Raw genomic sequence first — 25,959 nt, 5'->3', positions numbered from 1 at the left:
CTCTTTCTCATTTTGTTTTATGTAATTCGCTGGTTCATGATATTAATGCATATATCTTGGTTTACTTACATTACTCAAATATCACTAGCTTTACAGGTTAACTCCTTAATGATTTCCTCAGTCAAAAACAGCAGGTGGACAAGGTGTGTCCCACCAGGACATATCAGGTGGTGCCAGTGCTCAACCACAAACAGCTTCCTGAGGAAATTCCTCGCATATTCCGTAGATCCTAAATGAATCTGTACACCAGAAATCCTCTGTCTGATCTGTTGAGCGTTTACTTCATCAAGCACCAGCAGTATCCCAGCATTGCAACAAGCTGCTGCTGCTGTCCGGTGCACTGGCACTCTCTTGTGGACAAAATGTCAAGTGACACCAGAAGAGCACATGGTAGTAGAAGCAAACAGGCTCAACTGAACATTTCAACTTTAAAGGGTCACTGTGTAACAAGTTGTAACACTTGAACTGTTGCGTAAAACCTCAGCGTCTCTCTGTATTGTCTCTAAAAGCCAGTGGATGATTTGGATTCCTTTGTGAAGGACTCTTCAGCAAGAGAGCAACAATTGCTAACATTAGCTTGGAAATGGAGCCCACACACATAACCAACTGGCTTCCAGAACAACAGGGAAGCTTCACAGAGTCCCTTATAATAAAAACTTAAATTAACCAAACTAAAACAACCGTGAAAGTAACAGACAACACTGGCATTCGCTCAAAGTTTATTAAATACACATTGGAAAATAAAACTCTGTTACGATTCCATAGCTTATTGTAGCATGTGCATGTCTGCAAAGAAGTACATGTGGAGGGATGACACAAGCAGTATGATGATGATGATGATGAGATGATTATTAGAGTCTCAAGTCTCGAGGGTTTCCACTAAACTGAGATGCGTTGAGCGGAGTTGATCAGCACAGTGTGGTATCATGCCTGGGGAATGGCACAAATCTATACCTGCAGCCAAAACCAGTGATTTATAAACAGTGTTTTTCGTACAAAACTAGGAACTTCTCCAGCATTGACAACTTTTTCAATTGATTTACCCAACTTACTGACATTAATCTTCTGGTTTACACCCTGTCTTAACTATTTATTAACGACTCGCCGTCTGGCTACAGTAAGCTCTGACCTGACATTGATTCTGCGACTTTTTGATCAAATTCCACACAAACATTGTTACACGAGATTGAATGATTATTAGCATCCTGAGCTTTAATGTCATGTGATCTTAAATGCCATTTCAGGTGTCCAAAAAAAATGTATTTCTTTATGGACCCACCAATTTATACAAACACATGAATAACCCAATTGGATGTTATAAATGTTTTTACCAAAAAAAAAAAAAAAAAAAGATGAGGGAATTTGGTTATCAGCCATCATTCATTAATACTACTTGAACTCTGAAAAAGTCAGTGCGTTTGACAAAATAATTTCTTGAGTCCCCGTTTATGAGTCACAGCATGGCCTTTTCTTTTTGATTCATCACGCCTGTGGACACTTATCTGGCTGCTTTTAATGTACCATTTGAGGTGAGTAGGCAAAGTGTTGGTGAGAGGTTGTCTTGCGGACAAATGTGCCAGTCAGGCAATGAAGTTCTGGACAAAAGCTTGATTTGAGTATGGGATGTGCAGATATTATGAAATGTTTTTGTTTTTTTTCTCTACAGCTTCGGTGTTTTGGTGGTCAACAACCACATTGCGATGATTATTATGCACTATTCCGTTAGACAGTGCTGTATGCTACGAGAAAATATTGGATCCCCTGTATTGCTTCCGTAATCAACATTTAGTTAATTAGCTCTTCACAGACATACAGTATGCACAGTACTTTCAAGGCTTACAAATATGTGGTAAATCAAGTGAACTGTCCCTTTAAAAAAGTCACTTCTACTCATCCACAACCAAACTGAACAGCTGGATGGAAGAATTACCGGATTCAGTGCACAGGCTCATTCATTTAACCACTGAATGTTTGAATCCAGTTTTATTATTGCCGCAAGGAATAAACATTTAATGAAATCAATTATAAATTCATGAAGTAAACAGAAGAAAGTGCTATAAACAAGAGGTCTGACAACTAAACCCATTTCTTGTAAAAACACGCAAACAATATCATGCGTTTCCTTTTTTCCCCTATTTGTCTAATGCACATTTGTTACACTGTAAAAACAAACATGGATGCAACACAGAGAGGACGAAAAAGTCAAATATCTGAAGCACTTATTCTGAGGTTCTCGTTCATGAGGTTTCAGCCTTTTGACACAACTCATACTGATAACAGTGTGACACCTGTGGCCAGCTAACTACTGTTAAAGGTGCACTATGTAGCTTTGAGAAAGATGTCTTGATCAGAAGAGAACTCTTCACTGACTGATTTTCCATGCCCGAACAAACTAAATAAACAAACTCTCTGTTTCATGACTGAATAAACAAACTGCCCTTTAAGGACAACACAAGTTCATGCAGTTTTGCTTTGTTTATATGTGGCGGACCCTGCCACTTTTCTAGCTTTAAACAGTGTCTCCTTATCTTCCTCTGAGAACAGCGTGTTTATTCAGTTATGGAGTTTGTATTATTAGCTAATTAATGTCGTAAATGTCACAATTCTGAGCTTAAATTTCTTCTCCAAAGCTACCCAGTGGCCCTTTAACTCTGAAGTGGAAAATTTAGTACCGTATGTGTGTGATCCGAATTACTGATTCGATATAGATTATAAGAATACATATTTAATCAAGGTAATAACTCTCCTTGGATAATTCAATACTTTATGGATTCGAGTGAAGAGTGTGGTACGGATCTTGAAGAAATCAGGGCTCACCTATATTGTGTAGATTAACAGCCGGTGACCAGTGTCTGTGTTAAGTCTCACATGTGCGCTGCTTTCTAACTGCGCTCCTGAGAATGTGTACATCCCTGAAGCTGACATACAGTGTGAGTGACCTCCAGGGATACATTTTGAAATTGCAGCCTCAACGATGAGTGAGCCTGCGGACCAGCAATGTGTTCTGTGTCAACAGTTGGAACAAGTTGTTCTCTGAGTGACTAAGTATTCAACAGGACTACGGTGGACATTGTTTTCACACCTTTTGCCGGTTCTTCATACTCTTGAGGGCATCACAGCGTGACGGAAGTGGGACGTTTCAAGTCACTTCCTTCCAGATCTTGCACAGCCTTGGTGATTGTTCAGACTGAATGCAGACGAGCTGAATCATGCTGCACTGATCACATTCATTATTCCTCCACAGGATCCTTTTTATCTTTCCTTGTGTCCACAGCGAGGGGCACAGATACCGGTGCAAGGCCCGCTGTGTCTGACCGGAGTCGAGTTTGTTTAGAATGGCAACACACTGTCTGACAGCTGATCCAGTGCAGAGTGCTCCTCCCACGGGACAATTGTTGATCATATGGCCGGCGATGCTGAATCCGTTTGTCGGGCTACCTTCTCTTGAGCCGAGACAGCCTAGAGACACATGACACATATTACAGCAAATCCCACATTTTTCATATTACGACACTGACATGTTATTTCTTATAATGTAATTAAAATGGTGAGCTTTATGGATAGCAAAATTATGGTGACACAAAGTAATAAAATAGTACATAATCTTGTTTCTTAGTATCTTATTCTAAGCATGAATCAGATAAAAATGAGATTTAAAAAAAACACAATGTCTTGTGTGCTCTGCTTACTTTTTCACTGATATGTCTGTGTGAGAAAAATGCAGCAACAACATCCACTTTGAGGCAGGTTTTCCCCGCATCATTGACCAGGGAGTTTTCAGGCTGGCCCTATCTGATCTCAGCATCAGCATCGTCATCATCATCATCATCACCTCCACAACTTTCAGTTTCGCAGGACTGCCCCGTCACTCAAGATACCCCTCAAACACATCCAGCTCCGTGTCCGTGTCATAGGGGACAGAGGCCGGGTCGGACAGCACCCCGAGGTCCACCAGCGCCTGGTCCATGTCCTCGGGCAGAAACACTATCCCCACATTCAGGACGATGTACTCCATCAGAAAGGCATAGTAGAGGATCAGGACGTTCACAAAGAACAGGCCCAGATAAAACATATATGGGAGCTCGTCCAACAGCGATTCTACCGAATCTAGCTGGGCATAAATTGGATGTGTCATAGAAAAGAAAGAGAGCCAGAGTTCGGGTTCTTGCGTTGGTCTGGGGCCGGATGTGGCGGACTGAAGTTGCTGGTGTCCCCGCTACAGATCTTTCAGGGGTGCTGGGACTGTTCGTCCATTTCGGCTGCAAACAGGGGGTTGAGAGGCAGATTCCAAGTGCTACTGTATCTGTAGGGTCCAGAAGAAAACGAAAGCAGCACAGGTAGACGTAAGGGCGTAACGTTCATAGCTAATAATAACCTCGGGTCGGTATCAAAATATCACGTTAGCTACCGCGACGCGTTCTTGACATTGGCTCTTTGGGTTTGCGGAATTCACGCCATGCCAGCTTTGGCTGGGGCTAAAAACAGTAGCATGCAATGCTAGTGAGAACAAACGCGCACATTTCTACGAGCAGAGACTTTTCCGTATATACACCCGTACCCGGAAAATACGTAAACACTCACGAATGCACGCTTCTGTCGATGTTTTTACAGGTAAATGTCACTTCTAACATTTTTGCCAACTGCACCAAAACAGTCCCGACGCCAAAGCGACAACCGAAGCCTCGCCAGTTGATTGGCTCGCCCCTCAGCAGGCTCTGCTGTGATTGGTCTACGAGCTGTCAATCGGCGTAACGGCCCCCTCGCGTTGACGCGTCGCCTGATTTAATCGTCACTAGTAAGAAGGGAAGTTGTTGTTGTAGTTTTTGTTGCCTCTATTTTATATGATGTTGCGAGAGTCTATCGCAAGGGGAGAACAACAACTCCCAGATAAACCAGACACTAAACTGGTTACGTAATGACCCCTCGGCTCTGCTATCGCCGCCTCTCACCTTCTGTTTGCTAAATAGCTATCTGTTCGTGAAAGTGGGTGTAATGGATAGATGCCGACAGTAACCTGAGCGAAATAACGAGCCTGGCAAAAATACAGCCCCGCTTAGAACCGCAACCATGTTTGGCCGGTCGCGGAGCTGGGTTGGAGGACAGGGGAGAACGAAAAACATCCACTCCTTGGACCATTTGAAGTGAGTAGTTAGCATTAGATATGCTAGCGTTAGCATCTATGGCAACCGGTTGAGAACCACTGTCAGCATTATCATTAGCACAGTTTACAGCTAAAATAACAGTAGCCAGCTAACTGTTGCTGCAGTCCCGAAGCTGTCCAGTCAGCTTATACTCTCTATGTCGTCTCTGTTTTGATTGGTAGCGTAGCTAGACATGTGAGTCAGCTTGGAATTGTTAGCTTTCAAGAAGAAATAGACCCTTAAACAAAATCTACACTGTACTGTTCTAATAGTCCATCTAACATTAACTGCCAGTACAAGCTTCATATCTAAGATTCAGGACTTAAAGTGCCTTGTTCATGTGTTTTCAATTATTCTGGTTGGTCAGACTTCTGCTCAAGTTGAAGTAGAGGCACCATACAGCGATCAGAATAGCTAAACTTAAAGTTTCCCCAACACAACAGGTGTAACAAATAAACGTAAAGGCGACGTCAGTCAACTTCAGTCTTTAGATAACTGATTAGGCTTTTAAAGTGTAAACACCTGTGTGCATTTACAGTGTAGGTGAGGTGTTAATGTGGTGGTTGTAATATTACAGTATTTGGAGAAGATTCTTTGTTGAATTAGAGGTGTAGGAAAAATTTATCAAAGCCTAGTAAAAACACAAGTTGGTCTGCCTAAAGTTTTTAAAAATGTGCTTGCAAATCTACAAAACTGAGCTGTGCATTCACTGTTTGCTTTCCTCCAACCATGTGTCTCCATCAGGTATATGTACCATGTCCTGACCAAAAACACCACAGTGACAGACCACAACCGAAACCTTCTAGTGGAGACCATCCGCTCCATCACAGAGATCCTCATCTGGGGAGACCAGAATGACAGCTCTGTGTTTGAGTAAGTCTATGCCTTGTAGCTACAAATATGCAGATGTGACGCCTGCATGGGAACCAGAGTGACAGCTTTGAATTTGGAATAGCTGTTCGTACAGCGTGATTTGCTAATTGTGCACATTCTTTTAAATTATCATTTCCCATACCAGCATTTGATCAGATGCACCATTGACGTTCAACGAGCGCCTCAATGCTTGTTGTTGATTTTTGCTATTCATGTTTGATCTCTTGGAGATGTGTGAACAGAAAAAAAAAAATTTGGAAACTCCTCCCCCCAGTATTTGAAAAAACATAAATGAAGAATCCTACTCAAACAAGTCTCCTACCCCGAATCTATATAGCAGCATTGCCAACAACTGAGCAACCATGCTGCTCTTCTCTAAATGAGTAAATGGTGGCTCTGCACAAAGTAGTAACAGTTTGACCTGAGAGGACTTTACATATTTGTTTTTGGTTTTTTACCCCACAGAAAATTCAGCTGGGGGAAGTAAATGTTTGCATTTGTAAATTTATGTTCAGCTGAGCAGTTGGCTTACTGATAACCACTTGCCTGCGTGTGTTTATATGTAATTAACATGGCGTCAAATGCTGCAGCAGAATGTAGCTGTTTCCGGGGAGTCAAGCTCATGAGACCATAGTGCTGCGTTATTTCTTTAATCAGAAGCAGCTCTGCAGTTCGCACTGCATGTCATCACCTCTGTCTTTCCACTTCACCACCTCTGGCTTCATGGTTTGAAACAGGAAATGGCTTTGAAGAGCAGAAAAACCACAGACTATGTTGAAAGTGCACTTGGTGCTATCAGGAAAATCTTAGAATAAACATGGTCATGATTCATGAATAGTCACTTCTAATATCAGAGGTTGGGCAGTATTTGGTAGTCATTGGCTTTAGAAATTTGGCAGTGTTTTTCTTTTCTTCTTTCTCACTTAAGATGTAAACTGCGATGCAGTGCTATTGCAACGTTATGATAATGATCCATATTAAAAAACAACTTTCAGGTTTCATGTTGCAGTTTACTGGAGTGTTTTTTTTTCGAGATTCAGTATTTAATGTGTGAACAGTTGAAAATCTGGTCCAATGAACAGAAGCTTGAAATGAAAAAGTGTAAAAAAAAAAAAACTAATTGTCAAAAGAGCAGTATGAGACAACAGGATATCGGTGTACTGAGCAAACAAATGATGGCAAAAATGATACTGGCTTCTTTGTTTTTGTTTTTTTCATGACTAATTTTGTGACAGTATAGATACAGACAGGAACATGGGAAGAGATAACACCAAGAGTATAAATGCAACAAATACAGGACTCAAATGAGGATAAATGTATGCATCTTAACCACTCATCAACCAGGATGCAAAAGAGATAGTCTTCGTTTTTACAGTTGTATTTCAAAATGAAGTCATCATTAATTGCGTCCCATGTGTGTTAATGTGTACACTCCTACATGTCTTCAGCTTCTTCCTGGAAAAGAACATGTTTGCCTTCTTCCTGAACATCCTGCGTCAGAAGTCAGGGCGCTATGTGTGTGTCCAGCTCCTCCAGACCCTCAACATACTGTTTGAGAACATCAGTCATGAGACTTCCCTGTGTAAGTATTTGAACCAGCATTGGACAAAAAAAGAGAAAAAGTGGAAACAATGCATATCTTCAAAATGGCTGGCTGCGGTGTGAATAATGCTCTTCCATTACACTGAAAGGTGTTTCTTTTATGTATTAAAATACTACCATTTTACAGCTTACTGTATAATTCTATCAAGGCTAGAACTAGTGTTTTATTTATTTATTTATTAAAATAAATAGAGACAAAATAGAAATGCTAAATAGGTGCTAAAAATATTTTTGTCTAGATTAAAAGTGAAAAGTCAAGTATGCCTTTTTGCAGGAGTGCTGTGTTGGATTGCCCTAAAATGTACAGTGTGTAGATGTTTGTGTTTCATAGGCTACACAATGAAAGGCACGTTGCACTGCCTTTCTTTGCAGAAACATACAATGCATTAGCAACCTGCTGCATTTTTTTGTTGTTGCTAGGCAACCAGGGACTTGGTAGATAATATACTGTCATTTATACAAGTTTGCATTTCGTTAAATTGTGCATGCTGAAAATGATAGATGCATTGTTTCTACAGGGGATCCTTTCTCGTGTTCGCTGTGTACACCGGATTAGTCAAAATGCACTGATCTGATGATATTAGAGCAAGATTGAAAGTGGTGCAGTGAAGCTATCCACTTTCAGCTTGAGGCGCTTAGTGTGCTCTTCTACACTCACTTTGCTAATAGTTGGTAAATAGAGAGATTGTCAGCAGTTCACAGTACGCCATCTACTTGAAGCATTTGCTGTGTGAAAAAGCTGAACAAGTCTCTCCTCTTCTCAGATTACCTGTTATCGAACAACCACGTGAACTCTATCATCGTACACAAGTTTGACTTCTCAGACGAGGAGATCATGGCCTACTATATCTCCTTCCTCAAGACCCTTTCACTCAAACTCAACAACCATACTGTGCACTTCTTCTACAATGAGGTGAGGCCATGGATAGATGGGGGTAACTGAAGGATTAGAGAGGGAAAGAAAGATGTGGGATGTGTAGGATCTGTAATTTGCAGCCAACCATCTGCACCATCGCGCACTCTTCTGCAAGACAAAGAGGAAGGAAAGAAGATGAGATACTTTCATTTGCATTTTGAGCAAGTCGACCTCTGTTTGTACACATCCATCCACCAACCACACTTTTACTCTCAAAACAGCGGCTTCCTGTGTAGATGGATTGATTTTGCCAATCTTGTCCACAAGTCATCCATCTCTTCACTAGTTGATTCAAATTCATAAAGTCATGGTTACCTTAATTTAAGCATACTTTTCATTTATTACAGTTACGATATATGTTCTTAAGAAGATCTTGTATTCAAAAGTGTGTGTGTGTGTGTGTGTGTGTGTGTGTGTGTGTGTGCGCGTGTGTATGTGTGTCTCTGATGCTATTGTTAACTCATTGTTTGTTTCAGCAGTATCTGTAGTTTTTCCACTGGCCTGTGTGTGCTGGGGAAAGTTATTGGTGTACTGTTGATGGTAGCTTCACCCCTGAAGCCAAAACCAGACCCAGTGTGTAGATCTGAGAGTATATTTGTGTGTTTATTTAACCCATAATAATAATTAAAAAAAAAAGTTTTATTTTCCTTTTACTTAATGTTTTTGTTTTAGCTGAAGAAATGTTTCAGTTCTGGGTGCAAAGATTTATTTGCAAAGAAGTATTTATATAAGTATTTAAAATGCAGAAGAATTAAACGGCAATCAGTGTTATTTAATATTTATCATTTAATTCTCATGTCGTTTATTATTGTTCAGTTATTGATCTATAGTTATTTCCCACTAGAGGGCGCTGTTGGATAGCAGATTACTTAAGCCTTTTTTGTTCCTTTCAGATCTACACAGGTTCTTGGTTTGGGTTTGTCAGGGCCAGGTTTCTTCATTTGCTGTGACCTCCGGGTGACTGTTTTTTCTCTCTGACCCTCAACTGTGATTGGCTGGAGGTCGCAGTGACTGAGGAATGTACGAGTAGAGGATCAGGCACTGGCACAGAGAGAGATGACTGAAAGGCGCAGAGCCAATCTGTTAATACATGTTGACCATAGCTCAGCTTGGTCAGTTTGAGACTCCTGTTCAAATCAAAAGCTTACATTGTGTAATTTTGTTTCATGTTAACCTTTTCAGATGAGGTGCACCCCCATACAAGTCACCAACAAAATAGTCTCATTTATCTATCCAATATAACATCCAGACTGACTGTACAGTATAAGACTTTTTTATGAATTCTGCACGATGGGAGTTGGTCCACTAGGTTACTCATTATTTCTTACTGAAGACTGAGAAATTTTACTTTCATGATGTTGCAGTGTAATCTCTAAGTCTGACTTATGTCTATTTGCCCAGCCTGTTGGGTAAAAAGAGCACTAGTCAGACTTGTACTTGACATTTGTAGAACATTTTCTCAGATAACATTATATCAAAATCCACCACTGCCCAGGATTTCTGTCTCCACTAGCTGCTCTTTCTCTCTCTCTCTCCCTCTCTGTGGCCGTATGTGGCCTGAGCGCGACGGTGCAGTGCTTTACCTTGCTCACCGGCGCCCCCCCTCTCTGTCTCCCACACACAGCACACTAATGACTTTGCCCTGTACACCGAGGCCATTAAGTTTTTCAACCACCCTGAAAGCATGGTCCGCATCGCAGTCCGCACCATCACACTCAACGTCTACAAAGGTGAGTGCCAATAACAGGCATGCGCATATGCTAACCATACGCACATACAAACACACACACATACAAACATGGGATGCTGGGACTGCCTACCGCCTTTCTTTGTACTTCTTCCACCTAGCTGCTGCTTCTGGTGCATGAGCATGACTAACAGGTAATGCTGAAAAACACACAGATACAAGTGATTTATCATTCTTTTAGTTTAAAAGCGTGTCTCTCTGGAGGTGTAATGTAGTCCAAATAACACTTTTTTAAGGCATCATTTACCACTGTCCTTAATACACATTTTTTCCTTAGGTCTTGCAACTAAAGTAGGTCTATTACATCAAACAGTTCCACCCAATTTGAGTGCCCTGTTCTGAAAGTAATTCCATCTGCCATTCGGCACGTCTCCTTCAGTGATATCCGAGACAGCAGGTCTACAACACAGAATAGAAATGCAGTGAATATTTGCTGTGAACCTGACAGATGAAAATCATTTCCCTCCATCAGCTGCAGTATCAGAATTGTATAAGGGTTTATAAGAAAATATGTAATCATACATCATACACCATGATGCCAGCGAGCATGGCTCTATGATGACATGTCTGCAACGTGGTTTTGTTCCATCCTCTAAGTGGCTTCATACCCCATCTGAAGCTGGTTTTGCTGACTTTCTCAGATTTTGCTTATATGGTTATATTTATGTATGTACTTCTACCATGTGTAAGTAGGCTATTTAGTTAAGGTACATTTCTATATTAGTCTGCTCTAATAATTGGGAGTCTGCACAAAGGGTATTTGATTTTTTGCGAACTGACAAGATAATCTATGCCATTCAAGAACTTATTTTGAGCGGAAAGACATTTCTGGGATGGTATTTGTTGTTCAAACAAGCCACTTTGTGCTGATTTTTGATTAAAGCGCTGTTTTTCATTTCTGTTCCTTGGGGCCCTTCCCTGCTCCAACATACCTGATTCAGATGAGTTGGGGTCAGGTATGTTGGGGCAAGAAAAAAGATTAAAAGGACAGAAGGCCCCCAAGAAACCGGAAAAAGAAGGAAGGGTCATTATGTCACTGAACCTTGCTTTGGTGCTAGAATTTGTTAACAGCTATTTTTGTGCTTTGTATAAGTCTGTTGGGGATGGATGGAGAAACGCACTCAAACCCAACATATCAGCGTATTGTTATGATGAAGGAATGCCTCAAAGTACACACTTCAGAGAGTAGGTTAACGGATGATTTTCTTTCTTTTTATCAGCATGATGTTTATTCCTCGACTTTGTGTAGGAAAGGCTCCTGTTCGCACTCTAAGTGCAGTCTCATCAGCTATAATCAGTCAGACCGGCCCTCTCCAATCACAGTATTGTCAGCCGTGTCAGTCATTTGGGAGAAAAATGAATCAGTTTTAACCTACTGTCTGTGGTGTTTTATTTCTTTTTCTGGAGGCATTTTTTCATCAGAAGAATTACGACATAGATGCTAACAGGTTTTAGGGTGTTTCTCCACGTATCTCCCATATAATTCAATACAGTTGTCACCACAGTCTTGAACCAAAGCAAGATTCTGTGATTTTCTGACCCTTCCTTTTTTGTTAGGTTCCCCAGAAACTGGATTGGAAAAACACTGTGGATTTATTCCCTGGTTTCAAATTATGACTCAAATGATAACTTCCGTTTTTTGTTGCCTCGGTAAGATCAGCTGTTACATAACTCCAATATTTGCCCTCTGCTTTGTTTCTATTGCAACAAGCAATATATTGTGATGTGCACTGTGTGTAGTCAAAATCGTATTCAGTGACATTTACATATGTATAGAAGGTAGCTGGTTGGAGATACTGTGATTTTACCCATGATTCCTGTTTTTAGATTTTCACAGTGACAGATGTAATCAATTAATTGTCTTATTAGCTTCTCTTGTATTAATCTTTATAACCCCTGTGAAGACAATGTCATGCTTTACTTTTATACCTAAGATGATACCTACTTATAAAATAATTTATTATAAGACATAACGGGTTAAAAATCATACATATTTTTATTGATTAAAATTATAACAAGATGTAAAAAAACAAAATGAGTGTTGTGTTTTGACGTAGTGTACCTAAGATAGCGGCTAAAGTTCAATTAATCTGAACTTTGCGTGTCTGCAGAGCTTCACTGACCTCACATGCCCATATATATAGGTGTAAAATGTAAGGTCCACTCTTCCAAGCATGCAGATGCCCCAACCAAAGATCAACTGCGCATTAGCCCTGCACCTTTTCAAAATAAATATCTTTCAGCTGCAGGATTAGCACAGCAGTGTTGCTGTGAGCCTGTAACCAACAGCATTTCTCTAAAGGCTGTGCTGCTTTCCGCACCGCGCTCCGTCAGCCTCTGCTTCTCCTTCCTTCTGTCTCTCTCTGGGCTCCTCAGGGCTCAGAGCTTGTTGCTGTCAATCCAGGGGAATTGGGTGTTACTTTAAGTGGGATGGCTTTTCTCCACATATCATGCTTCTCTTCACTATATGTGACATCGCCTCGACATACAGTCACTGCAGCATATAATTATCGCATCTTGTCCGTCTCAGTACTTACTTGTCTAGTCCTGCATGTACGCTTTGCACCGTACAATGTCGTCCATGGAGTGTTGATTCTGTAACTCCAAACAGTGACGTAATTATAGTTAGTTCAACTGACTTTAATGTACAGTACAAGTGGAATAATCTAGTGGTGTGGGAATGTATTATTGATGGGCTGGCCATGTGCTGTTCTATAGTAAGGAATCTTTCAAAGAAGGAAGCATCAACTTAATGCTGCAACTCTGACTGTGTAATGCAAAATATTCATTCATTGGGATTTCTCTCTGTGAAAGCAGATGCTTATGCTGTTTAAAGTGCTTCACAGCCTTCACTTATCTAGTCACTTTAGAAATTCACCTGCAACTTAAATACCTGCAGTGTCACAACAATGAAAAGGGTCAGGATGTTGCAATGAAAGCTTTATTTAGCATCATAAAGTTGAACATGTCACTGTGTGATGCTTCCTGCTGATTCCTTGGGTCATACACTGCAACAAATGACAACCCGGAAAAGGATTTTAGTGAGCATCAAGACTAAGTAAACTAGCAAAGATATTTTGGTCAAATAATGTTATTTTTTATATGGTGGTGTTTTGATAATTCAGCGTGTTTCTTAGAAAGCTGCTTGTTTCGATTTACTTGTGTTGATGTATTACACAGATCCTGAAAATAGGTTCTCAAAACGTTGCAGTAAGATATAAAGTCCTTTGCCGGATGTGCCACTGTTTGCAGTTTATTTGTTAAAATATCTGCGGGGTCCCTCCCAGCCTCCACCCCTCCACAGCCGCCCCTTTACTCACATTAACCCTGTGTCTGTTTCCCCTTCTCCCTCCTCCTCTTCAACAACCACTCCTCTTCCTCTCCTTGTCTCTCTCCTCCTCTCCCTCCTCCCCTCTACGCGCCCCATCTGCCTAACTCCAGTTTCATGTAAGTTGGTTCCATTCATTCAGTCTTTTTCTCAGGGCTGGGTATCCTAGAAACATTTCCTGATACTGTTACCAATTGTTCATGCAGTACATTGATGCAGATACAGTTCTAAAGTGTTAAACTTGCCTACAGTCACTGTTTTGTTGTTTTTTAGTGTAGTTGCTTTAAATGCGACACTTCTCTTAATATATTGATTTTGATACCTTAAACTCTTTACAAACACTGAGCTAAAATGACTAACTATCACACATCACATTATCCATCAGTGTTTGTTGATACCCAGCCCTATATACTGGTGTATCTGTTATAAATGTACTGGTATGAATATCCTTGCAGGTCTTCTTCTTGTAAACCATTCTGTATCATCTACCTACATACATGTAGAAAAACCTGCATGCTGTTTAAATTTTTTTTTTTTTTTTTTTTTTTGGGTTAATTGTTCCACAGACTTAATTTCAGCTGAGCCCCCACATGGTGCTTGTTGTTTTGGTGATGAGTTTGACAGTTTGGCTCACTGTTGAGTTAAAATATCCCCTGATTTAACTACTCAGTTAATTACCTAATGGACTAAGGTGGAATGACACTGACTCTGAGCAGTGGCAGCTTGTGATTTGTCTGTTTGTGTTCTGCTGTTACATAATTGATTCATTTGATATTGCTGCTCATTCACAACCTGTCACAGTTTGCCCTGTGTGGATTGGCATTGTGAAATTTATTTACAATCTATGTGAGAAAGTGGAAATACACCAGGGGTACTGTTCACATTTTAAAGTTTTTTATAACTGACAAAGATATTGTCTTTCATAATCTGTAGATGTTGTCAAAATTTGGCATCTACATTACCCTCAATACAGCTCAGTCACAGACAGATTGGTCAGAGATATATATTTAGTACAAAGCTGACCAAATTTGGCTCAATTGTATCTTTTGTCTTGTCCTTCAGTTAGTGACACACTGATGAACACAGACTGAGATAACCAGCTTGGGTTAGACAGACAGACTTGTATAATTACAGAGCAAGCATCTCTCCTCCTTATGCTTATTCTCTTTTCACAATCCACAGTGGATTGACTTTACCGATTCATCATTCTTATTTGACTTAACTTGGTAAATTTGTTAATTTGTCTCTCAATTTAATGGTTTTGTGTTTATGGTCCTTTATTTTTTCAAATCATATTAAACTGCCACATTCTGGTACTTCTCTGGGATCACGAAGTGTGTGTGTGTGTGTGTGTGTGTGTGTGTGTGTGTGTGTGTGTGTGTGTGTGTGTGTGTGTGTGTGTGTGTGTGAGAGAGAGATACCTTTTGGTAACCTCAGTAACAAATCTGATCCTGCCCCTCCTTCCTCCAGTGGACAACCAGCACATGCTGCACTATATCCGAGACAAGACAGCAGTCCCGTACTTCAGCAACTTGGTCTGGTTTATTGGCAGCCATGTTATCGAACTGGACAAGTGTGTACAGACGGACGAAGAGTAAGTGCAATCTGTGTTTGTGTTTCTGATTGTAATTCTCTTTGTGGCCTGTAGGGGTCATGCTTGTTGCAGGTTTGTAACTGTGCTCTTTGGTGTGATGCGTTGTATACATTGCATTATAATATATTTTAACTCAGTCACCGATTAAAGCCTTTTAAGTGGCTACCAAAAGATTTTCTGTTTTTCTCTTCACACCACACTCATATTATATATTTTGAATGTGCACATAAAGATGGAATTGTAAATGCTGCTCCATTACATGATTAAAAAAAAACATCTTGACAATGCTGCAACACAATTTGAAGAACCAGCCAGTGCTAGTAATAGTTAGCTGGTGTTTTTTTATTAAAAAAAAAAAGAAAAGTTTTTATATAATATGTAATTTGATAGAATGGTTTACTGAAAAGCAAGCCGTGACTTTCTCAGGAGTGAAGGTGTGACCACTACCGCTGCCTAAATAACATGTCATTCTCTCTCCCTTTCTTTGATGTGTCCCAGACATAAGAACAGAGGGAAGTTAAGCGACCTGGTAGCGGAGCACCTTGACCACCTCCACTACCTGAACGATATCCTCATCATCAACTGTGAATTCCTAAATGATGTTCTGACTGACCACCTCCTCAACCGTCTGTTCCTGCCCCTCTATGTCTACTCTTTGGTCAGCCCCGAGACGGTACATCACCCTCAGCCCTACGTCTAAATTAATTAGTTTTCACTGATGTTAAACAGGTTCAAAGTGGAGAACAAATTGCAAAGACATGACGTGTTATAACACAAACGCGCAGAGGTGTTGTTCCATCGGCTAATGTGTTATGGAATACGTCAGAGAAACTGTGCATGTGAATGCACAGTTTGATGGGGTTTTTCAGGGTTTCACTGATTAAACCTTAATAGCCTACAATTATTAATTTAATCTTTATTATCTTATTCTTTATCTTAAATAAATGCATTATTATGTAGTCTGTTAAATAAAAGTATATTTAAACAAAAACAGGAAGACCAAAACCCCAAGATGTTCCTTATGCAGTAATATGATACAGACAAAATAAGCAAATTACATTTGAAAACATGGAGCCAGTAAAATTTTTCAGCATCATTATGATTCAAAGGATGATAACAGTGGATTACAACTTGAATTAGTGATGTTAATTTCCAAATCCATGTAAGTGGTGTCATTTTTAAAAGCATTCTTCCCACTTTTTTTTGGTTCACAGTAATTTTAGTACACTACCAAAATCAGTTTACATAGACTTGAAACTTCCTCAGCAGAATGAATGCACTAAAATGAAACAAACATCCACACTGGTTTTTGTCAAAGCTAGTTTTGTTTCCAAATGTTCTGTATCGTAGCATTAATAGTGATAAAATGCTTCCTATGATGCATTCATGTGCAGAAACGAAGGTCTGCAACAGGGCTCCATTATTCAAATGCAGCATGGTGTTGTATTCACGAACTTCTGTATAATGTTTGAATATTTGAATATGAATTTAAGAGTAAAATGAGCAAATGGTTTTGAAAATGATTAACGGCACTAATGGAAGGCCGTAGAAGATAGAATGTATATGGCTTCAGCTTGTATTACACTAGCCTTTCATGCGATCAGTCTTACTAGCTGTGGAAATGCCATATGTCTGACTGTGACTGACCTTTAATTTTTCTGTGTTGTTAGTCTGAAGAGCGCAAGATCAACCCTCAGGTGTCCCTTTACCTGCTTTCTCAAGTAAGCAACATACACACATACAGTCAAACACAGGTCAGACTCTGACATCACCAAAGCACAGGTGTATTTGAATTTCATGGTTGGTAATAAACTGCCAGTCATTCTGCCTGATATTATATTGATTAACCCCTCACGAACTGTATTAGGCATGGAATATGAAATTATGCTCAAAGATCTAAATGTTAGAATGAGATTCAGCTGCATGTGGGATGTTTATAGATTTGTTTTTCTTTTGCCTTTTTTTTCCAGTGTAAGGTAAAAACTTGTTGAATGAACTCCTTTAGCTCGACAGAAATTCGGTGTATGCTGCTCAGACCAATTTTTGTCACATTTGTCGTAACTGTAGGCTCACTCAGTGTGTATAGAGGAAGACACTGGTCTGGTAGAGTTATGAACTACTACCATGTATAATGGGGCAGTTTTGGAGAAGAAATTTAAACCCAGAGTTTTAATATTTAGAATATTAATGAATTAATAATACAAACACTAAACTCTAAACAAAGTAAAACATATGTGAAAAAAAATAAGTTAAGTAAAAACGTCATCTGTGAAACTCCATAGTGCACCTTTTAAAGGCATTTTTTAACTCTGATGTCTTGCTTAGTCACCTGTGTTGGTGTATTTTACAGGTTTTTCTGATCATCCACTATGAGCCAATGGTCAACGCCCTGGCAAACGTCATTCTCAACGGAGACCTGTCTGTCTTCACCCCTCAGACAGATATACACAGCACGCACAAGAGCACGGTAACACACAAATACACACACACGCACAGAAAAAGCGCGCTGAGCACACACTGTATGTAAATCAGAAGAACAATTGTGTTTGACATTAGCCCTGCTCACAGAGCACACACACAGCAGAAGGTGTATTGTGTTACAATGTCACACTTGTTAACACATGCACACGCACCTACACAAACACTGGAACTACTGCAAAAAAACAAGAAATGCATAGAATCATTCTTACAGTGACATACATGCACTCAGGTACACAAACGCACACATACAGCAGATTGCACATTGTGATACAGAGTCACACAAGTACATATGCATGCAAGACTTGAGTTCCAGAAGTGTGTGTAGGCGGTTATGAGATCGCGGGCTCATGGTTTTCTCCATGATTCACCCACATCAAGGCAGCAATATGCAAATGACCCACATTATTTTTCTTCTTTACATGTTTCAAACTCTCTCTCTCTCCTTATTTCCGGCTTTTCTTCTGTTCAAGCCTTGGATTGAAATGTCTACTGTTCGTTCTGTGTTTGCACCATCTTTCTCTCATCCTCTCTTTGTGTTTACATCTGTATCTTTATGTTGTTTCCCTTTCTATTTATCTCTTTCTTTCTGACTCCCCCTCGCCTCCCCCTCATCCTCCCCATCTGATTCCCCTCACCTCACATTTTCTACTTCCTTATTTCTTTCTTTTCCTGTGAGTTCCCCCCTCACCGCCTCCCTCTTTTTAATGTTGTGACCATCTGTTTGTAAAGCCAGGTGGGTGTTTTGAAGTAGTGAGTGTTTCTGAGAACCCTTGTGGTTATTCGCTGTGCTGTGCTGTGCTGTGCTGTGCTGTGCTGTGCTGTGTTGTGTGTGTGTGTGTGTGTGTGTGTGTGTGTGTGTGTGTGTGTGTGTGTGTGTGTGTGTGTGTGTGTGTGTGAGCGTGCACACGCACTAGACCTGTGGCTGTTGTAAGAAGCAGCCTACCTTTTCAGTGAATGTGAGTTGAGGCGTGATGTCTTAACAGCATTGGTCTACCACAACAGCAGGCAGCCAGACCCAAGCTAGCACCTGCCAGCTTTTCATTCAGCACTGCCTTTCTCCGCCAAGGCATTTTGTGTACTTTAAAAGTGCCACATGTGTTGCACTTTTCAAAAAGAAGCATTTGAAATGTCACTGTCAAATGGCTATTTCAGGCAGATAATCCTGCTTATTCTTGCTGTTAGTGTCTGTTTTTCCTGTAATTTGTTTTTTACTGTTTTGCCCGCTGATCAGCTCACATCACAAGCTTTGATGGCTCAGCTTCCTCAAAGGCACAAAAGAATTCAGCAGGCAACTTAAAAGTCATTTAATGGTTTCTTACCATGAAAGTTGCTAATTCAATGGGTGTCATTTTCTTGCCTCATCTCATGAGACGAGGCAACGCGTCTCTGTTGCATGACTTTTTGTCGTGGTTCCTTGCTTGAGTGTGTTCATATATGTCCATTCTGCAATTTGCAGGCTCATAGGACACCTGTGTTTCTGCACAGTGATTTCTTGTGGAAAACGCTGATGACAATTCCTGATGATGGATACGAGAAAATAAGAAGCTGCTCAGAAGCATTCTTTAAATGCGTGTTGGACCATGGCCACATCAGACAGGACTGCTGTCATGTTATTGTTTGATTTTTTTTGCAGATGAAATACCAGACAGACGAGGGCTGTGTTTTCTGCGCAGGTGGTCGAATGGTACTTCCTGTTTGTGTGTGATGTGGCAGGAAATTCGGTCACATGACGGAACACTGACAGAGCTGGCTCACCTAACCCAAATCTCTTTCCTGGAATACGTTTTTTTTTCTCTCTCTCTCTCTTTCTCTTTTGTGTGTAAGCAGATCTTCTTGCAAGTGCACTAGTTAAATACACAATGTCAGTATTTGCATATCTCTATACATCTAACCTTTTTTTCCCCCTACAACACATGCAGCTGTTTGAGCTGTGTGCTTTGAAATGGTGCCCTGTTTTGAAGTGCTTCTAGGTGTGTTTATGTCGAGTTTTGTGTGTGCGTGCGTGCGTGCCTGCGTGTGTGTGCGCGCTCCATGACCTCCATTGATTTCTCAGCATAGACTCAGAGTGTGAGCGGTTTACCAGAACATAGTCAGCTAACAGGTGCAAAACACACACACACACACACACACACAGATACACAGATACAAGTCTGTGGTTTTATGCCTGATATACATGCTTTATTTTAGTAGAAACTACTGTACTATCCTAAGTGCTCAGCTGTACCAAGTATACAGATAGAAAATACTTAGAAGTGTGTCTGGTTACAGAAAGCATAAAAAAGACCTCTCTGTATTATTTAGCATAATAAAGCTAAAGGTCTTCAGCTTCAGGGTTAAAAAACGCATTCTAATCTTTGCCAAACAAATATCTGTTTTCAGTCTGATCACCACAATTAGTAGTAGTGCTAATTTTATTTTATGATTAGTCAGTTTTACTGTAAGTCACTGTTCAAATCCTGGCTCAGCATCTAATCATTTACCAGCTGTTTCCTGTGTGCGTATCAGCATTTAGCAAGTTCTGGTGTTATTTATGTGTGAGAACTTTGTTTCTGTAGTTTCAATATGGCTTCTATGACCTCAAACCAGAAATTGTGTGTGTGTGTGTGTGTGTGTATGTTTGTCAAGTGGTCATTTTCTCCTCTTTGCTGATAAAGTTTATCTGGGAGGAAGTGGCTTGTGTGTCTTTAACGGACTTTGATCGATGAGATGCGGGAAGGATTTACTGTAAGGGCTCTGTGTTTTTGTGCATGTGTGAGAAGATCTAGGCACATCAGTACATCAGTTGTGCAAGCTTGTTTTTGAGTGTGTGTTCTAATGCATGTTTATGTGCCTCTGTTGTTTGCGTGCACATCTAACAGTAAATGGTCACGGTGATAAGGTTTTCGGGAAGCAGGGCAGTTGGTTTCTCCTAAGTGTCCTGTCTTTGAAATGTTTTTTTGTATCTGTTTCTCAATGGTTTTGAACCATCTGCAGTCAGCACAGACTGGTACCAGCCAACCCACCAACAGCAGCTACGGCTTTGTGTTAGCCCAGAACATCTTTGAAAGCACAAGATAACAAACTACATACATTATTTCATGGTCACCATAAAGGATTTCAAAATAATGTAGAGCTGATGAAATAAGTGCACTGTAATCATCACTTTTTCAAACATCTGTCTCACACTCTCACCCCTCTGATTCCTCACCAGGCCAGTGCAGGAGGTGTGCGTCGGTTCACAAAGCCCCCGGAGTCTCTGGAGCGCTCCCTCGAGCTGTCCCGCCACCGCGGCCGCAAGAGGACACAGAAGAGGCCAAACTACAAAAACCTGGGCGAGGAGGAGGACGATGAAAGGGCTGGGGCAGGGGGAGGAGGCAGCGGAGGAGGAGGAGCAGGAGGAGGAGGAGAGGAGGGCTGGGACGACGATAGCGGCAGAGGAGGAGAGAGGGAGGGAGGCCGAGAGAGGGAGAAGGGAAAAGGTACAGAGGGAGTAGGAGGAGGAGGAGGTGGTGGGAGTTCTAAGGGAAGCAGAGCGAGTGGGGAGACAGCGGAAGGTGAGTGTGTGTCTCGCTGGATCTTGTACAGTAAAGGACTGTGTTTGTGAGTGTTTCTTTACTCCCATCAATCAGACACAGTGTCTCATGATGCACCCTGGTTACCTAACGACCACCACAGCAGCCTCCCTCGTCTCCAAACAGAAAAGAGAGAGAGACTGAGCAGCTTAACCTTTACTGTAAATGTGCCCATAATTTAATGTGCACATGACTGCTGCAGTCATCTCCATGCATGTACTCAAATTCAGATTAAAATGCACAGCCTCTTAAGCTGTGGTGAGCGATTTCTTAAGTTATAAGGTAATTCCTGTATTTTTTAACCTGGACTATATACATATATATTTTTTTATTTTTGGTTTTTGGTGTCTAAATGACCAGTGGGTACAAAAGGTTTTGCACCTTTAGCATCCAGGAATGGACCAGTGATGGCTGCAATATACCTGCTCTCATGAATCCACTTTTAAAGTGCTTGTTTTTGCAGACAGTCTGATGTTTTTATCCTTAGTATCAGACAACAATAGGGAAAGGATCCATACAAAGATAAACCCTTTTGTTTAAGTGTAAGATCCTTTTTGTTTCACTAGAAACCGCTGTCATACTGCTGTCTAAAGACAACAGACTCCACTGACAAAAACAGTAATTTTAGCTCGCAGCACACAGGAGTTGCTGGTTTGATCATTTAGTTTGTTTGTATTACTGTGTGGTCTTAGTCATTAAAGGGATACATAAGAGCTATCCTAATTCCAAAACTTTCTGCACCTGTTAGTCATTTCATGCCCAAAATGAGTAAAATAAGGCCCAGGTTTAAAAATACCAGAATGACCTTTTAATGCTTCACATGATTCCAGAAAAGTCTTAATAGGAACAGATGTCAAAGAACAAAAGAGGGCTCAAAGCTGAGACTTAAAATGCACTCTTTGGCTAGTTTTGAGATGAGGCCTCTGTCTTTCTGCTGCTTCCCCTGTTTGGCACCTGTGGTCACATGTCCAACACAGTCTCCATGGCAGCAGCCTGTCCATTTCCACGGTGACACACCATCCATCCTGTGCTCCTCACCTCTCCGCCTGTCTCTCACTCCTGCTCTGTGTGTGTGTGTGTGTGTGTGTGTGTGTGTGTGTGTAAAATCTAAATATCTGACCATCTCACTCATCTGAAATGTTTCCTTCTCTACTTTGACTGAATCGACTCTTTTTGCAGGGAGTCTTTGTGCAGAGCTGCAGCATGGGATGTAAAACAAATGGCATCGTGGGCTGCAGAGAAACCGTTTCAAAATGACACATGAACCTTTTGGGGCAGGAAAACAACACCAACCTTATTTAACTGATTGATAAGAGCAGTGCTAAAAGGAGAAACTTCTTGAAGAATACATGGTAACTTAAGTAACACGCTGTACCCCATTGGCTTTAATGTAGCTTGTATTTGATGTGTTTAGAACAAATGGTACATTTTATGCCTTCAAAAATCAATATTTTGTTTTCTAATCAGTTGGAAGAAAGAAATATTGGCCCACCTTTGCTGCTTTAACACATTTCATCATTTCTTTGAACCACCCAAGTGTGAGAAGGAAGCATGTCGGAATGTACATTCATGATCACTGGTGACATTTTCCTCATAGCTATGTTGTGTGTTTGTGTTTAGGCTGTGTGACGTGAATGTGATTCATATGCATCGAAAATAAAAATGTCACGTTGATGGACATTTATGTAGGTAAGCAAAAAAGAATGTGTGTGCACACAGAGATAGAGATGGTGGTGATGGAGAAGTGTAAGGTGTCAGAGCTGACGGAGCAAAACATCACTGATGAGGAGAAGACTGCTGCAGCCACCCGAACACACACACAGAGGAGCAGGTACATGCACATCCAAATCTCAACAGACCAGAGTGTTATTGGATTAGTCTATAAATTGATATAATGAATTAAAGTGGACTGATGATGTTCTCTGTCTCTCTGCAGGCCGTTCTTAGACATGGTGTACAGTGCTCTCGACTGCACCAACGATGACTACCACGCGCTTTTCGTCCTTTGTCTGCTTTATGCTGTCTCACACAGCAAAGGTTGGCCTTCCTCTCATTCATTTGCTTGCTGTAGCTCACTGTAGATACACAAGGTAATTTAAGATTATTGGTACCCATACTGGAGGTTGAGACTGTGCACGAGTGCTTCCATTTCCAAAAACACTTCAAACAGAATGCTGTTGAATTCCTTATTCACATCTGAACAAATGTGTTCCAATGTATTCTCAGTTGCCAGATTATTAGGTTGATCAAGCTAAAGATAATGTGGAACATACAAGATTCCTGCAAGAAATCCAGCCTTCACGAAGGTGATAATGTTCAGCGTTTGTCAAAACTGTTTAACTTGTTGGAGGATATAGTTTGTTGTGTCGCTGAATTGTATTCCATTATACAGAGAAGGGGTATCTATTATTTTGCCCACATGATAAACATAAAAAAACAATGTACACACACTGTAGCTCCAGGGAGCTATAGCTATGCAGCTATTCTTGTTTGTTGTGTTTTCACCTACTATTGACCAGGGACCTGCCCTAAATATTATCATGATCCCTAGAATCCCAATGGCCACCGTTGATAGTAAATGTATAATAGTGTGTGATTCCACACAACAGTTGGTTGGAAAAATAATCTATTTGAAATCCTCACATTGGGCTCTTTTTTTATTTTATTTTATTTTTACGATACAATTGATAACTTTTAATAGATTAAAAAATCAGTTGATTAATCATTAAAATAATCAGCAGATTATTTGATTCAGAAGTCATCATTCACGTCTCTCCTGGCTGGGTCCGCCTGTTCACCTGTCTCTAGGAATAAACCGAGATCTTCTGGAGCGTCTGCAGTTGCCAGTTCCCGACCAGGAGAAGAGCTCTTACAGCCTGGTGCTGGCAGAGAGACTGATCAGGGTTATGAGCCAGGCTGCACAGCCAGGTAACACACACACACACACACACATACACACACACCCTATATCAGCTGCCCTTGATCATAATATTTTTCATGTCTTTAGTCATTTCAGTTACCACCAAGTGAGCCCCTAGTCAAATTACAGTTCGAACAAGTGCAAATTATTTTCATCCAAGATGATGTACATGCACAGTAAGTTGTCCTCATTTCTTATTAATGTATATTCTCTTGTGTGTGCAGATGGAAAAGTGCGTCTAGCTACACTGGAGCTGAGCTGCCTTTTATTAAAGCAGTCGGTGCTGTCTGGAAACCACTGTATAATCAAAGATGTTCATCTGGCCTGCCTTGAGGTACTGCACACACAAATATGTACATGCTAATCCTGTAGGATGTATGTCAACATATCACACATACCCACCGGGCTCCAGAGATCAGAGGGTCAGAGCAGAGCAGTAGAACAACTCTAACTGTATAATTGACTTCGCCACTTCGTCAGAATCCATAGCTGCAGTTTCTCAATGAATGCTAATTTGTGGTTATGACCAAGGCGTGTTTGAGTGCATTTTTAATGATTGATGGTCGAGATATGATGACAAGCGGGATCATCCTTTTCCTCCTCTTCCTTTTAAGGGTCCAGACCTTACATCACACCTCCTTAACTGTGATCACTGTATATGTAGAAAGTAGAACAGTGATTCTTAAGCTTCTCAAGCGACCCCTAAACTGATACAAATTAGTCCACAGACTCCCCCTTGATAAGATCTTTCCTTTTATTACTGAAAGTGTGTAAAACCCATGATGAAATGACTCATATTTTATCTTTGTCATTCCGACCATGAGTCATCCAATGCCAGAACATACATTTCCTGTTTTGCTGGGGACCCCCTCAAACCCTCACAGAATGCTGGGGGTCCCCAGACCACATTCTAAGGTGGTAGAAAGTAGTTTGAAAAGATTTGAACAAGTAAAGCTTGTTGGAGAGCAAAGGCCTAAAGTCTGTTAGTTTTTAATGTTGTGCTATGAATGATTTGATTGAATTGACATGGAGTCATAACAATAGTTGTAGGTTGTGTTCGTCTATGTAGGAAAGTGTAACCATTGGTACAATACACGTCATTCTTCTGCTTTGGCTGCTTTTGTCTAGAAATATATAGGAGACTTAAGTTTTTCCAAAAGTATTGCAGAGGTTGGCTGTTTTTTTTTCTACACGTTAATACCTTTTTGTTTTGTTATTTTTCCAGGGTGCTAGAGAAGAAAGTCTGCACTTACTGAGGAGATTCTACAAAGTAAGCGCACACAGTAACACACACCAGCACACGCATGCGCCACTAACCTCCGAAAATAAGTTCTTCTACACTTCTACCCACACACAGTATATAACATGAAGAGAGGCACACTGATGTAAAGAAGTTCAGAATGTGCTGACTGCTCCAGTACAAAAGGATTTCAGTTGTACCGGTTTATTCAGGCTGCTCAGACGGAGACGGCCACTGGGATGGACAGACGGACAGAAAAACAGTGACTTGGAGAGAATAAGAAAAGAGAGGAAAAACAAAAGGATCAAGGGCCAGAAAGACAAACAGTCGATCTGGTGTTTGAACCAGTTCTTCTTGTGAATCATGTTCCAACAACAGCTGAACCACAAGCCACAGTACCATCAAGTCATCTCTTTGTCTGTGCGTGTTTGTGCAAGTCTATCCACTGATAATAATTAATGGCATTTCCTAGAAGAGGTAATGGTTTAAACTGAAAGTGATTCCTATGTAAACTATAAGGTCACGCACATAAGTCAAATACTTTCAGAGCAGCTGATGCTTTCTCT

At 40.7% G+C, this 25,959-nt stretch overlaps 2 protein-coding genes across 6 annotated transcripts in view; one reads left to right on the top strand and one right to left on the bottom strand.

The window, feature by feature from the left end:
* Positions 1-702: 702 nt before the first annotated feature.
* Positions 703-4,689, bottom strand: dexi (Dexi homolog (mouse)). Its single transcript, XM_037087779.1, has 2 exons — positions 3,690-4,689; positions 703-3,459 (listed from the first exon to the last, which is right to left on the bottom strand). The coding sequence occupies exon 1, from the start codon at positions 4,133-4,135 to the stop codon at positions 3,866-3,868; it is 270 nt and encodes an 89-aa protein (XP_036943674.1). The 5' UTR covers positions 4,136-4,689; the 3' UTR covers positions 703-3,459; positions 3,690-3,865.
* A 176-nt stretch (positions 4,690-4,865) lies between these two features.
* clec16a (C-type lectin domain containing 16A) overlaps positions 4,866-25,959 on the top strand; it is a 42,497-nt gene continuing 21,403 nt past the window's right edge. For 2 of the 5 annotated variants that reach the window (XM_037087778.1, XM_037087777.1), the window contains exons 1-16: positions 4,866-5,141; positions 5,886-6,014; positions 7,463-7,596; positions 8,381-8,529; positions 10,157-10,262; positions 13,721-13,726; positions 15,078-15,201; positions 15,700-15,874; positions 16,872-16,922; positions 17,552-17,668; positions 20,873-21,140; positions 22,953-23,064; positions 23,170-23,270; positions 24,042-24,161; positions 24,378-24,487; positions 25,379-25,423. In XM_037087778.1, the coding sequence (XP_036943673.1) occupies positions 5,068-5,141; positions 5,886-6,014; positions 7,463-7,596; positions 8,381-8,529; positions 10,157-10,262; positions 13,721-13,726; positions 15,078-15,201; positions 15,700-15,874; positions 16,872-16,922; positions 17,552-17,668; positions 20,873-21,140; positions 22,953-23,064; positions 23,170-23,270; positions 24,042-24,161; positions 24,378-24,487; positions 25,379-25,423 (1,821 nt within the window). In that variant the 5' untranslated portion in view covers positions 4,866-5,067. Of the gene's footprint in view, positions 5,142-5,885; positions 6,015-7,462; positions 7,597-8,380; positions 8,530-10,156; positions 10,263-13,720; positions 13,727-15,077; positions 15,202-15,699; positions 15,875-16,871; positions 16,923-17,551; positions 17,669-20,872; positions 21,216-22,952; positions 23,065-23,169; positions 23,271-24,041; positions 24,162-24,377; positions 24,488-25,378; positions 25,424-25,959 lie in introns of all 5 variants that reach the window. The other 3 variants (XM_037087776.1, XM_037087774.1, XM_037087775.1) reach the window with 3 other exon arrangements.

Source organism: Acanthopagrus latus, chromosome 23 (assembly GCF_904848185.1).
Source record: "Acanthopagrus latus isolate v.2019 chromosome 23, fAcaLat1.1, whole genome shotgun sequence".
Lineage (NCBI taxonomy): Eukaryota > Metazoa > Chordata > Actinopteri > Spariformes > Sparidae > Acanthopagrus > Acanthopagrus latus.
This window is presented reverse-complemented; position numbering and strand designations above follow the sequence as displayed.

Excerpts from the sequence above, each read along its gene's own strand:
- dexi (XM_037087779.1), bottom strand. The coding sequence starts at position 4,135 with ATGACACATCCAATTTATGCCCAGCTAGATTCGGTAGAATCGCTGTTG.